This window comes from Cucurbita maxima, unplaced genomic scaffold, assembly GCF_002738345.1.
Source record: "Cucurbita maxima cultivar Rimu unplaced genomic scaffold, Cmax_1.0 Cma_Scf00001, whole genome shotgun sequence".
In the NCBI taxonomy this organism is placed as follows: domain Eukaryota; kingdom Viridiplantae; phylum Streptophyta; class Magnoliopsida; order Cucurbitales; family Cucurbitaceae; genus Cucurbita; species Cucurbita maxima.
In genome coordinates, this window is record NW_019272017.1 from 3,631,925 (window position 1) to 3,644,386 (window position 12,462).

Consider the following 12,462-nt stretch of genomic DNA (forward strand, 5'->3'; position numbering starts at 1 on the left):
CAATACTGCAACCCTTGAAGGGTGTGACAGACAATCCAAAATTGTGGATTTTATTTTAGTCCATCCGCAGGTTCTAATTTATCTACACCGTCCTTCCATGGCTCGCATTTGGGAGCAAACTTTGAGAGAGGGAGACAGGAAAAACAGGAAAGGTGAGCAGGGCGCGTGTGAGTGTGACTCCGAAAAAAAGGTAAAACCGGGTACCCGATTCAGACACAGTACCATGTAACCACCACAGAAAAAGGCTCGCAGTCCGAGGTATATGCCTTAAAAAACTGCAAACCCAGAAACACACCCACGAGACAAATCTCCTCCTCAGATCAGATCTGGTTCCGCCTAGAAGTACAAGGAGAAACAATCGGTGCGTCTGTTCCCATATTGTGGCGTTGGAAAAGGGTTGGTTTTGTTTTGGTTTGATAATGGAGCAGAAGGGTTTGTTGGTGTCGGCGTTGAGTGTCGGCGTGGGAGTGGGTGTGGGGCTGGGTTTGGCCACCGGACAGAGCATCACCAAATGGTCGTCCTGTAATTCGTCGTCCAACGTTATCACTGCTGATAAATTGGAACACGAAATCCTTAAACTCATTGTTGATGGTCGTGAAAGCAAAGTCACTTTTGATCAATTCCCTTACTATCTCAGGTACCCTTTTCTTTCCCTCTCTCTATTGCTCATTCTTATTCTCATATTGCATGCATGCACGCACGCACGCATGTCTATAAGGAATGTTAAACGATAAATTCAAAGAGAAAAATGATATGAAAATTTGAACATTTAACTTTATTATCACGCTTACTTCTTTGGAAAGAAATAAGTTGTATTATTGTTTGGTTGGAATTTTGCATTGTGATCACGACAGTGAACAGACACGAGTTGTATTGACAAGTGCTGCATATGTCCATTTGAAACATGCTGAAGTTTCTAAGTTTACTCGAAACCTCTCCCCTGCAAGTCGAGCCATCTTACTCTCCGGACCTACAGGTCTGATCTGATTTACCTTAATATTATTCAAACTTTTTCTATTCATTCAAAACTTGTCATCTTTGTGTGTATTTTGTTCCTTTCTTGAAGAACTTTACCAGCAAATGCTTGCAAAGGCATTGGCTCACTACTTCGAGGCCAAACTGTTGCTTTTAGATATAACTGCCTTTTCCCTAAAGGTGAAATTTCTGAATTCTCTCGTGCAAGTTTGGTGGGTTTGCTTGTCTTCTTCTTCTTCTTCTTCTTCTTTGGAATTATTCACTTGTTTGTGTTGGGTTCAGATTCAGAGCAAATATGGCACCACCGTTCAGGTATCTGTAAGGCTGTTCTAAACTTAAAAAGATGTGATCTTTCTTGATGTTTGTAAGTGCAATGAAATTTCTGATCCTTTTTTTGAATGATCATATTAGGGTTTTAGACGATCCACTTCAGAGTCAACATTGGAGAGATTGTCTGGCTTATTTGGATCCTTTTCAATCCTTCAACCCAGGGAACAACAAAAAATAGGTTGGTTTTTAGCTTAAAACTTTTAAACTATAATGATGGATGAAGTTCCTAATCATTGGATCCTTCAAATTTAGCTTGAAACATTATGATATGAATCATGTTTAGAGTTTTTTCTTTTGGAAATATTGTTTTTCTTCACGTTTTCGATCTTTGGCTAATCAACACGAGTTCGTGTTCATTGTGTTGCAGGTTCATTACGAAGGCAAAGTAGTGGTGTGGAACTTGCATCACGGTATGCTGCCTGACTTATTTAAGTCTCGATTCTGTCATTAAGAAAAGCATCGTTGAGATTAAATGAAAATATATACATATTTTGTTTGAATTTGCAGCGGAAAGGAAGGATCTCCCAGTCTCCCGAAACTTCGAAGAAACGCCTCTGCTGCTGCTAACATTAATAACCTTGCAACACAAGGCAATGTTGAGAAGCCAGGTCTGCCTGCCTTTCAAATCTTCATATGAATGATTGGTGAACATAAAATATTCAAACGAAGTGTCCGAGTACTTGTCTCATGATTTCTAAATTTCCTTCGATGAGTGAGATTGTTGTTTGAAGAAATGCACAGATAATCAGCAACCATAACTGTTTTTTTTTAGTGCATATCGATAAACTACTCATTGGTTGCTGAAGATGCTTTGTGATTCTTTTCGAGCTTGAAGCCAGACTCTGCTTTTGATTGTTCTTTTCACTGATTTCTTGACTTAGTTGAAGTTTAATTGTTTGTAGCTCCCCTTAAGCTCATGACCAGATGGCCTTTTGAGGAGAAACTTCTTATACAGTGTCTGTATAAGGTAATAATGAGTAGCATTCTTCATTGATTCAACTGAAATTTGTTAGAACTTTGGTCAGAACACAACTTTTATTTGTTTGCAGGTTCTTCTATATGTATCGAAAGCGAGTCCCATTGTTTTATATCTTCGTGACGTAGATAGGTTCTTATCCAAGTCAAATAGGGTATATAACTTGTTCCAGAAAATGCTACAAAAGCTGTCAGGCACCATTTTGGTTCTTGGTTCGCGTACTACCGATTCAAGCAACGATTATATCGAGGTGGATGATAGGCTCTCTGCTCTTTTTCCATACAATATCGAGATCAAGCCACCTGAAGATGAATCTCAGCATGTCAGTTGGAAGTCTCAATTGGAAGAGGATATGAAGAAGATCAAGGTTCAGGATAACAGAAACCATGTAATAGAAGTTCTTTCAGCGAACGATCTTGACTGTGATGATCTCGACTCGATCTGTGTTGCTGATACCATGGTTCTCAGCAACTACATAGAAGAGATTGTGGTGTCTGCAATTTCTTATCATCTAATGAACAACAAGGATCCTGAATACAGAAATGGAAAACTGATCATCTCGAGCAAGAGGTAAGATTAGTCCTTCGTGTTTGAGTTCCCATCGTCGGTTATAAGTACTCATAGGTTTCGTCCTGGAGCAGTTTGTCCCATGGATTGAACATATTCCAATCAGGAAAATCCAATGGCAAAAACACTGTACAGCTTGAAGCACAAACTGAAGCTTCAAAGGTTCATATTTTAGTTCTGACCATTTTATTTCAACCTTGAGAACGAGGGAACAAGATTATTGAGAGCTTTAATTTGTTATCTCTAGGAGTCGGGGGCGGTGAAACCCGAAGCAAAAGCTGGTGCCGCAGCTCCTGAAAACAAAAGTGAAGCAGCGCCTGCAGCCGTGGCGAAAACTGATGGAGAGGCTACTGTTCCAGCTGCAAAAGCCCCTGTAGGTCTCCACTTTTAATTGTTCTGTTGGCTCTGTGAATTGCATTACTGATGTTTGTATTATGATCAAATGTTACATAGGAAGTTCCACCAGACAATGAGTTCGAGAAACGCATTAGGCCAGAGGTTATACCAGCGAACGAGATTGGTGTTACATTTTCTGATATCGGCGCCATGGACGAGATAAAAGATTCTCTTCAGGAACTCGTAATGCTTCCCCTTCGAAGGCCAGATTTATTTCTCGGAGGGCTTTTGAAGCCTTGCAGAGGCATATTGTTGTTTGGACCTCCTGGAACTGGAAAGACTATGTTGGCCAAGGCCATAGCCAAAGAAGCCGGAGCAAGCTTCATTAATGTATCGATGTCAACCATAACTTCCAAATGGTTTGGAGAAGACGAGAAGAATGTTCGAGCTTTATTCACATTGGCAGCCAAAGTCTCTCCCACCATCATATTTGTAGATGAGGTTGATAGTATGCTCGGGCAGAGGACGAGAGTCGGTGAGCATGAGGCAATGAGAAAGATAAAGAATGAGTTCATGGCTCATTGGGATGGACTCTTGACAAATTCAGGGGAGCGTGTGCTGGTTCTTGCAGCAACAAATAGGCCATTTGACCTCGATGAAGCCATCATTCGACGGTTTGAGAGAAGGTACTTGTGGTTCTAAATGCACTCACAAACAACGCGTGATGCACCCTCTGCTATGCATATCTTATATGTTCAGATGTTTTTTTCGGATCAACCTTATAATTTTATGAACAGAATAATGGTGGGGTTACCAACACCTGAAAGTAGAGAAAATATATTGAGAGCTCTCTTGGCGAAGGAAAAGGTGGAAGAAGGACTAGACATGAAGGAGCTTGCAACAATGACAGAAGGATATAGTGGAAGTGATCTCAAGGTTTGCTATCATAACTTACTATTTACTTCTTAAAGGACCAAATCCTGTTACTAGTTTCTTCACTCAGAACTTCTTTTGAAACCAGAACTTCTGCATGACGGCTGCTTATCGACCCGTTCGGGAACTAATCCAGCAAGAAAGACTAAAGGATATGGTAAGTGTGAGGGAATCAGTAGCCATATTTGTATCCTTTTATTTGCTTTGTATTCAAGTTAGATACTTCATTTCCCTGTCCATCTCTTTTGCTTTGAAGGAGAAAAAACAAAGTGCTGCGGAGGCACAGAATGCAGTAGGGGATGCAGCAGGAGATGGCAAAGAAGAAAGAGTAATCACCCTCAGAGCACTAAACATGGAGGACTTCAAACAAGCAAAGAATCAGGTAACTACGAAACATCTCCTTGTTGTTCTACCACATTTATTTACCCCCAAGCCCACCGCTAGTAGAGGATATTATCTTCTTTGGGCTTTCCCTTTTGGGCTTCTCCTCGAAGTTTTTAAAATGCGTCTGCTAGGGGAGGTTTCCACACCCTTATAAAGAATGCTTCGTTCTCCTCCCTAACCAATGTGGGATCTTACAATTCACCCACATTCAGGGCCTAGTCGCACTCGTTCCTCTCTCCAATCGATGTAGGATCCCATATAATGTCTTCTCAACTCCACCAAAATTCATTTCTTTGCTTCCTCATCGTTTGATTGCCTTTTGTGTCACTCCCACAAGTCCATGACTCCCGAACAACAACAACTATAAGAATGTCATTGTACAAGTTGTTGGGTTGCAGGTTGCAGCCAGTTTTGCAGCAGAAGGAACAATGATGAGTGAATTGAAGCAATGGAATGAGCAATATGGGGAAGGAGGATCAAGAAAGAAGCAACAGTTGTCTTATTTCCTGTGAGGTTAGGCCATGAATGGCTGTGATTTGCTGCAACTCTTAGGGCTCTCTTATTTCCATGTGAGGAAGCTTTGTTTGTGTAAATATGAGGAAAGCTTTGATTTGTTCCATTTCTATGTGGCTCTGCTCTGGGAATTACATACCCAACTAGTTTCTTTCAATCGGCTGGTGCTGGAATCACAGCAAACCAAAAGCCTCTTTTTTGTTTTTTGTTTATGGTTCTGAGTTCCTTATCTTTTATATATTTTGTATCAAATTGTTTCTTTTACTTCCTTTCTTCCCCTCATTTCCACTATTTCAACGCTATATATTCTCGACTAAAACTCAAAAAAACCAATAAGTTCAAGGATAAAGAATAAATAGGTTCAAGTAATGGAATTGTGAGACTGATAGTGTTATACCGTCGTGTTTCTTGCTCCCTCTAAAAAACAGGAAAATACTTTTCAGAAATCGTCAGGCAATGAAATTGTGTTACTGAGTTGAAGAGGTGAACGAGTAAAAGTGTTTATTAATTCTCCAAATAAGACAAAAGGAGTTAAAAAAAAAAAGCATGCTAAAAAGTAAACCCTAAAACTATAGGCATATATTATAAAAGGAAATAGAAAATTAAATACAAACTTTAATTAAATGATAAATAAGAATTAGGGTGAGTTTAAGATCATCATTTTGTTAAGACTTTCAAATTTTAGAGGTTTTGGTAATGATACAATTTTTACTCTCTATTTAATCTTATTGAATTCCCCTAATAATACAAAATAATAATAAAATCTTTAAATTTGATTATAACAAAAAATAACCCAATAAAATAATTCTATCAATAATATTAAACAAAAAAAAAAAAAAGTTATATTTTTTTAATTAAATAAAAATTGTTATAATTATAATAATTAAATCAATTGAATTATCCCTTAATATATTATGGAATTAAAGGGGTTTTAAAAATAAAATAGAAGACATTTATTTAGACGTCAAAATCAGTTAAGGTTTAAATAGTTAGATTTATTATTAAGTGGGGATGCTTTTTCTTTTATTTTTCGGCTACTTTTATTTTTATTTTATTATTTTTTTTTTTTTTGCTTTCGGCCGAATTTAGTAATGTAATAAATAAATCTCTCTCAAACCCGTTTATATTGAATTCTTGACCATCTATAAACTTTATTAAATATTTAATCATTTTTTTAATTCCTAAATCTTCAATTCTGTTTTATTCAATATTTTATAACATTTAATATTTATTATAATAATCAATATATCTAATAGATAAATTAAAAAATTTTAAATTTATTACAAATTTTCTCAAATCTATGAATTGGATAATTCTTGTATATAATTTTGAGCATTAATAATAATAAATTAAAATTATCAAACATGAAGTTTGGAATGAAGCAATTATTAGGGCATTGAGAATAGAGCTCTCCTTTGACTCATTTCTTTTTCAAAATTCCCATTTTAAAGTGATTTTTATTCCCTTAATCTTCATTTTTTCCCATCATACCACCAATCAGATCAATCAACTAAAGTTGTATTAGGTGAATCTAAATGAATCATAATTCATAAGGTGAGAAAGAGCAAAATCGTGTCAATTATAACGATCATGCTTGTCTAAGACGTGTTGCTCATAGTCGCACAAACTAAGATTTTGATACCAACACCAAAATACTACACGAAGAGATATAAAATTTATGTACATAAAATCACTTACTAAAAAACAAACACTAACGATTGCTTGAATGAAAATTTCAAGTATTATTTATGGTTATTATCATTATTATTTAGGAGAGAAAAAAAAAAAGAATAATAGAAGAAGAGAAGGAAGGTCCGACAAAGGTGGATAAAGAAGAGACAGGTTTCCAACATTATGATTCCAATTAAGGAACCAAGCTAAGTAAAATTAAGATTATTTAACCCTAATCTTACTTGCTTTGTTGGTTTGTTTGAGGTTAATTTTGTCCTATCTTCATCGGGGGGAACAAATTGGAGCTAATTGTTCCATTAACTTTGATTACTTTTCTTATTAACCAATTTATCAATCTAATCTATATGCCTAAAACAACCCTAATACATCTTAATAATCATTCTAAAATGTAGAATTAAAGACCATTTTTAGGTCCTATTTTCATTACTATTTACTTTTTTCAAATTTAATTCTTTTCATGTCATTTCTCTTTTATCTTTCTTATTAGAATAATTAAAATTTTAGCTAATTTTTAAAAAAAAAAATGGAAAAAAAAAAAAAATATATATATATATATATATATATATATATATATATTCTTGGACATATTTTTAAAAATATATTGTAAAAAAATAGATAACAAATAAAAATAGTATTTATAGACTTATTTTTATATAGTTATTTAAGGAGATTTAATTTTTCAAATTATCCAGAAGTGGACGGGATAATATCGATGATAGGATCTATTTATGATTGGATATACTTTTTTATTTGATGTTTAATTTTCTCACAAAAATGAAGACTTTAAAATATTGACTTCTTGGGTAATTTTTTGTGATCAAAGGTGAATTGTTTTCATTAAAAAAAGTTAATTTTTATTTTAAATCCATAAAAAAAAAAAAAGCATAGAAAGTCCAAGCTCCTATCTTTTTCCAACAGCTTATGATACATTAATTTGGAGCATATGGTTTCTTCATTAACAAACATTAGGTTAAAAAAATAAATATTATAATGACATTTTCTATACTTTCACTAACAAATAAATTATTTATATAGAAATGAATGAGCGGAGGCCCATTTAAGATTGGGAGGGTATGGTCTCAGTACAATGGGGCCATATGGACCACAACCTATTACGTTACCTACATTGAATTATACTAAATGCAAATACACTCCATCGACCTCACTAGACTTCTCCAACAGCAAACGATAAAGAAAGACGATTTACATTTGGACCCAACTAAAGAGCTGTTTTAAAATAGGTATAGCTAAAATTCAACCAATTAACGCACATATATAAAATAAAACGAGTTGAAGTATAAAAAAAAATAAGACCACCAAATCGGAAAAGAGAAGAGAAACTTCAGCCAAAGTTCAAGTTTCCGAGCACATGCTTGAAGAAGGTAAACTCTTACTAACTCTCTTAAAGTTCTTACACGGGTGCAGGTGTTCTTTATTTTATATGTTACGTTCTTTTTTCTCAAATAAATTTTATCATTCATGTCACGTAAATGTCAGATGCATTTAAAAAAAAAGGAAAATATATTTATTTAGTTATTTATTTTTATTGGAGAAAGGTGGTGGAAAAGGAATAATTAAGTTATTTTGATAAGATTAAAAAAAGAAAAAAAGATACTTTATAGTTTTTGTTTTTTAGGACAGACTTTATGGTTAAAAAATATAAATAGAAATGGTGAGTTCTTTCAGATATCTTTGGTAAACGACAATGCAACTTTTTGTTATTCAAATACGCATCAATCCTATAATTATAAATTATTGTTGTTCTTCCGTTTTTTTTTTCTTCTCTATAATTATAAATTTTAAAATGTGTCTATAATAGAGGGTCTAGCTCTACTCTCCAACCAACGTGGGAATTCACCATCCACCCTCCTTATTGGTATACTATGCGTATGGTTCTGATATCATTTGTTACCCACGTGGTGGTTGTTGTAATGAGTTTGCCCTAATCCTACAAATATCCCACAAATATGGAAGGTTGGTTTTGGGCAGCTATTCTGATTCATGAAAATGGGGGGAGAAAGAGTAAATGTTGTTGAATTGTGTTTAAGAGAAAGAAGAAAAGCAGGGAAGTCCTTTACAATTAAAAAGGGAAGATGAGGGAAATGGGAAAACGGGAAAAGGTTGAAAAGGTTTTCGAATAATGCCTCTGCTTCTTCCTTCATTTACTCTGTCACTGTCTTTCTTATTGTGAACAGAGGAGGAGGACTGAGCTCACATGACTTCTCTGCAAATCACGCATTCAAATTCCACGACAAAAATAAATAAGTTCATTCAAAAACCCTTCGTCTCTTTCTCCTCCTCCTCCTCCTCCTCCTCTGCAATACAACCATTACCATGTCCTTCTTCTGAACCTCTGACTCACCTCTCCAAACAACCCACTTTTTCTCTCCCTATCTTTACTCCTCTTTTCCTTTTTGCCTCTCCCTTCTTCTTCTTCTTCTCAATACCTTAATCCCTCTTCCTCATTTCTCTATTCTGGCTCTCCCAACCATGGAAAGCTTCAGCTTGCTCAAATACTGGAGAGGAGGCGGCGGGGGTGGTGCGCCTGCTTCTGCCGCCGCTGATTTTGCTTTCAGCAGTACTTCATCTGCTGCCACCGCCACTGTTGTCACTGCCGTTGCGAGGAACCAGGCGGAGACTGATGAGGATGAGGATGACGATGATGGGCCGTTCTTTGATTTGGAGTTTGCTGTTCCTGAAGAGGATGAGGGTCGGAAACAGGGGGGAGATGGAGATGGCAGAAACTGTGATGATGGAAGTGAGGAGGAGAATGATGATGAAGAAGATGGGGACTCGGATGGTGAGAGGGAGTTCGATTTCACGCTCTCGTCTGGCTCTACCAATGAACATTCCGATGCTAATCTTACGTTCTCTCCTTCGGATGACTTGTTTTTTAAGGGAAAGCTTGTCCCCGTTGAAGCTTCCTCCAATGGCGGTTCTGAACCCAACTCCAAACCCCAGCTTCGTGTCACATTGTTGAAATCAGCCGCGAAGTTTAGGGTATTTATGTCGGGTCTCAAGAAATCGAAATCAAACGGGGAGAAGAAAACAGAGACGGATGGATCTGTTGGGGAACCGACTAAAGGTGAGACAACAGAACTGACGCCGGAAAACCCACCGGAGAAAAACGAGAACCAATCGGACAAAAGCCAGAATCAAACGAAAAGTAAGTTATTTGCCGTGAAACTGAAGGTAGAGGAAGTTCCGATCATGTCTCTGTTTACCAGAGACAACAGTTCAAGAGGCTCGGCTGGAACTACCACCACCACCAACAACAACAACAACAACAACAACAAAGCACAGAAACAAAGCTCCGACGAATTAACCTCGGAAGAAAATCGATTTTCAAAAGACGTAATAATGCAAAAGTACTTAAAGATGGTGAAGCCTCTGTACATTCGGGTTTCACGGAGATACGGCGAGAAGTTCAGGTTATCCGGACAGCTGATTTTGGGGGCAGCCAGAGCTAAGTCCGGTNCACTGCCTTCAATAGCGGCGCCACCCACTTCCCCGCCGGTGGAAAAGGCCGTGACAGACACAGAACTTGTGGAAGTACAAGCACAAACAACGACCATCAACACAAAGGGCCGGAACATGCCAGCCAAGCTAAGAGTGGTTTGCAAGCACTTGGGGAAAAGTCGGTCAGCATCCTCCGCTGTAGCAGCGGCTCCACCCGGGCAGGCGCCGTCGAGAAGGGACGATTCACTTCTGCAGCAACAAGACGGAATCCAGAGCGCCATTCTTCATTGCAAGAGATCCTTCAACGCCTCTAGAGGTAAAAAAAAAAAAAAAAAAAAAAAAAAAAAAAAAAAAAAACCATAAACNGTTCTGTTACTTGTACTAAAAGCTTCACCTTTTTTCTTCAACTTCATTAATGGATCAATTCTTTTGTGTCTCTTCTACACCAAAAACAACAGATTCAGAGTCTTCCCTGCTGTCTCTGCGTGAGAAAGCTTCAGATTTCACAGAAAAAGCCATTGTTTGAAGGTAAAGAAAAACAGCGATCGATCCATCAATCCATGAGAAAATTTCAATCCAAACAGGCGGGAAAATTTTGGTCAATATCCTTCACATTTCTCTCGCTTAATATATATATATATATATATATATATATATATATATGTAGTTTATATGTAAATGTTCATCTGTTGGGTTAGGAAGGATTGAATTTGTGGGTTCCTCTGGCCTTCTAAGTAAAAAGTTTGAATATTTTTCCAGTGAAGGGTAAAAAGTATTAGGAAGTGATGAATGATACATAGAAAGCAAGCAGAGTTGGGCGCCCCGTGTATGTATGTGATTTTCCTATGCCTTCCCCAATTGAAATTTTAAGAATCACTGAGCTGAAGTGGGCGGTTTGAAATTATGTTGCTTTTTTTGGCTTTTTAGATTGGTAAAGGATGTGGGTCTCAGTAGGCCAGCCATCTCTGTGGCAAAAATAGTGTCTTTAGTGGTCAGAGAACTGGGGAAAAGTGGGGTTTTACTTAAACAGAGAAAATGGGTTCTATCTTTCCTTCTTTTTTTCTTGTTTTATCCAATGAATTATGGTCTAAAAGTAAGAGTAAAGGGAAGCATGTGGGGGTTAGATAAATGACTTTATGGAGGTTTATTGAATGCCTGGATCAATTGAGGGTTTTTTTATTTTAATGTTTTAATATTAGGGGGGGTTTATAGATCCAATTTTGTGTTTTCAAGACACAGGGTTTTGATTTGGTCCCATGAAAATCACTGCCTCTGGGAATAATACTCTGTTCTTCCATGTCAAATTGTCATCATATTGTCCATATTATGGTTGGTTGTTTTCTTCAAGTCATAATCTTTTGTAAGTACATATAATCGTATTGTAGTCTTAATGGATGGTGGAGAATTGTCCAACTATGGTTTGGAGCTTTCTGTGTTAAGTTTTCTCCGCCCTTATTTTTTTAAACACCATATTTGTCCATCACTCCATCCTCTTCTATGTTCTACTCTATCCATTTTGTCCAAAGCTGAACTGTGCTTGAAGTTTTGGTTTTCTTAGTTAAATTATAAATTTAGTTTCGGTAGTTCGAGGCAGGGCAGATTAGAATTTAGTCCCAACAAGTGTAGAAGTTAGAATTTTTTTTCCAATAGTTGGATTAAACTTCATAGATAGTCACCAGCCCATTTGAGTTTTTGCATCATTGATTGGAAGGAGAGGAAGAAACTTCCAAAATCTCACGAGTAAAAATGATTCAGATTCTCCTTTTTTATTGCAGTAAAGGCCTAAAGGGGTGTGTTTTTGTAGAACACTTACCTCAGAATAAGGCTTTTTTTTCCAACCCTTTTTCCTATGTTTCTTTCTCTCTCATTGCTTTCACATTGGGAACATAATAACCAGCATGATGAGCATGATGAGGTAGAGGCAAAGGAGAGGCATCATGTGACAACCTTGTAGAATATGGACAAGCCCTATTTTTCACTTCTCCACTCTTCCTATCCTTTATTGTATTGTTTTGTTTTGTTTTGTCTTGTCTTGTCTTGTCTGACAGAGAGATTAGGCAGATGATTAATGGTAATAGTTTGTCTCCTACTACATGTGCAGCCAGGGAGGTTGACCACCAGTTCTTCCCTTGTACCCATAAATTTAACTCGTTGTTATTATAATAGCGGAAATGGAATAGTGGGTTTCCACTTTCAACTAGGATGGATTTCTTTGAGTGAGTCCGCATGTGACAACCTTGTTTAGTTTTTTGAATTTGTCATCTCATCTATGTGTCTCGATTTAGGGAAAAGGAGAC

General features: G+C 36.8%; 2 protein-coding genes across 3 annotated transcripts; both read left to right on the forward strand.

Moving 5' to 3' along the window:
• Window positions 1-31: 31 nt before the first annotated feature.
• Window positions 32-5,277, forward strand: LOC111478841 (calmodulin-interacting protein 111-like). 2 transcript variants are annotated; one of them, XM_023123345.1, is made up of 16 exons: window positions 32-637; window positions 855-976; window positions 1,067-1,155; window positions 1,258-1,287; window positions 1,387-1,483; window positions 1,673-1,715; window positions 1,813-1,913; window positions 2,208-2,272; window positions 2,355-2,851; window positions 2,923-3,010; window positions 3,096-3,221; window positions 3,302-3,870; window positions 3,982-4,120; window positions 4,206-4,278; window positions 4,377-4,499; window positions 4,900-5,277. In XM_023123345.1, the coding sequence occupies exons 1-16, from the start codon at window positions 420-422 to the stop codon at window positions 4,938-4,940; spliced, it is 2,421 nt and encodes an 806-aa protein (XP_022979113.1). In that variant the 5' UTR covers window positions 32-419; the 3' UTR covers window positions 4,941-5,277. The 2 variants fall into 2 exon arrangements, with proteins under 2 accessions (XP_022979113.1, XP_022979104.1); XM_023123336.1 differs by having other exon boundaries at window positions 37-637; window positions 4,206-4,274; window positions 4,374-4,499.
• A 3,453-nt stretch (window positions 5,278-8,730) lies between these two features.
• On the forward strand, window positions 8,731-11,593 carry LOC111480174 (probable membrane-associated kinase regulator 2). The gene is made up of 2 exons (XM_023125121.1): window positions 8,731-10,481; window positions 10,624-11,593. The coding sequence occupies exons 1-2, from the start codon at window positions 9,197-9,199 to the stop codon at window positions 10,689-10,691; spliced, it is 1,353 nt and encodes a 450-aa protein (XP_022980889.1). The 5' UTR covers window positions 8,731-9,196; the 3' UTR covers window positions 10,692-11,593.
• The last annotated feature ends 869 nt before the right edge of the window (window positions 11,594-12,462 follow it).

What these genes read in the sequence shown, in the direction of transcription:
- LOC111478841 (XM_023123336.1), top strand. Translation starts at nt 420, where the DNA reads ATGGAGCAGAAGGGTTTGTTGGTGTCGGCGTTGAGTGTCGGCGTGGGA. An exon ending in AGGCAATGTTGAGAAGCCAG is followed by an intron (nt 1,914 to 2,207) that starts GTCTGCCTGCCT and finishes AATTGTTTGTAG; the next exon opens with CTCCCCTTAAGCTCATGACC. An exon ending in TTCCAGCTGCAAAAGCCCCT is followed by an intron (nt 3,222 to 3,301) that starts GTAGGTCTCCAC and finishes AATGTTACATAG; the next exon opens with GAAGTTCCACCAGACAATGA.